At 36.4% G+C, this 855-nt stretch overlaps 1 protein-coding gene across 2 annotated transcripts in view; it reads right to left on the minus strand.

Moving 5' to 3' along the window:
* LOC18035110 (diaminopimelate decarboxylase 2, chloroplastic) overlaps positions 1–452 on the minus strand; it is a 4,617-nt gene extending 4,165 nt beyond the window's left edge. For both annotated transcript variants that reach the window (XM_006423286.2, XM_006423285.2), the window contains exon 1: positions 1–452. This exon is cut by the window's left edge and continues 271 nt beyond it. In XM_006423286.2, coding sequence (XP_006423349.2) covers positions 1–422 — 422 coding nt within the window. In that variant the 5' untranslated portion in view covers positions 423–452.
* Between the last annotated feature and the right edge of the window lie 403 nt (positions 453–855).

The following is an 855-nucleotide window of genomic DNA, read 5'->3' on the forward strand; positions in this document are numbered from 1 at the left end:
AGTTCCAACCCAATTTTCAAAGTGTCCAATTGGGTAGTTATTATTAGCCTTATGGCATAACCAATGATAGAATTCAGCCCCTCAAGGGCTTGTTTATAAGCCTCCACATTTCTAGTGATCTGAGGCTTACTGTACAAATAAAAAGGTCTTTTTTCAACTGTCTCCATGACATCCTGAACTCTAACATCTTCACAGTAGAGAAAGCCGTCAGCTTTCTTGCTGAAGCAGTGCTCGACTGGGGCTGTGTGTGTCTGGGATTTCGCGGGGTTTTGGGAGAGGACTGCTTTGAGAGTGAAGGGTTTTAGGGTTCTTTGGAAGTTTAAGGTGGTTTTGAGGGGTGAAATGGGGATTTTCGGAAATGGGTTTTGGGTTAGGGCTTTGGAAAGAGAGGCTGAATTAGAGCAAAGCTGAGTGGCGGCCATTGGTGAACAATTGAGGAAGATGGAGACACACCTTTGAATGTTGCAAACAATTCACTTGATTTATAGTTGGAAATGGAGTCAATATTTTTCCAAGGGGATAATAACATATTAATCCCTATAATTTGGCTTAATCCCCAATAAGGACATAATTTTTATTTTCTTTACACAGATCTCTATTATCAATTTATTATTCCCAAATATTTTACGTGAATGAAATCAATAATTTAATTATTATATTCTTAATCTTAAATCAGATCATCAACGTCTTTTAACTAATAGGTAAGAGGATCAGCCTAAACAATTTTTTAAGCACGCTCTTGGTGAAAAAAATTGGTGGACTATTATTTTTTTTTTATTAACCAAAAAAAAAAAGTTATGCATAAAGTGGCATGATAATAGAGTCAATATTTTATCCTTCCCTAGGCATGACTTG

Source organism: Citrus clementina, unplaced genomic scaffold, assembly GCF_000493195.1.
Source record: "Citrus clementina cultivar Clemenules unplaced genomic scaffold, Citrus_clementina_v1.0 scaffold_8, whole genome shotgun sequence".
NCBI classification, from domain to species: Eukaryota; Viridiplantae; Streptophyta; class Magnoliopsida; order Sapindales; family Rutaceae; genus Citrus; species Citrus x clementina.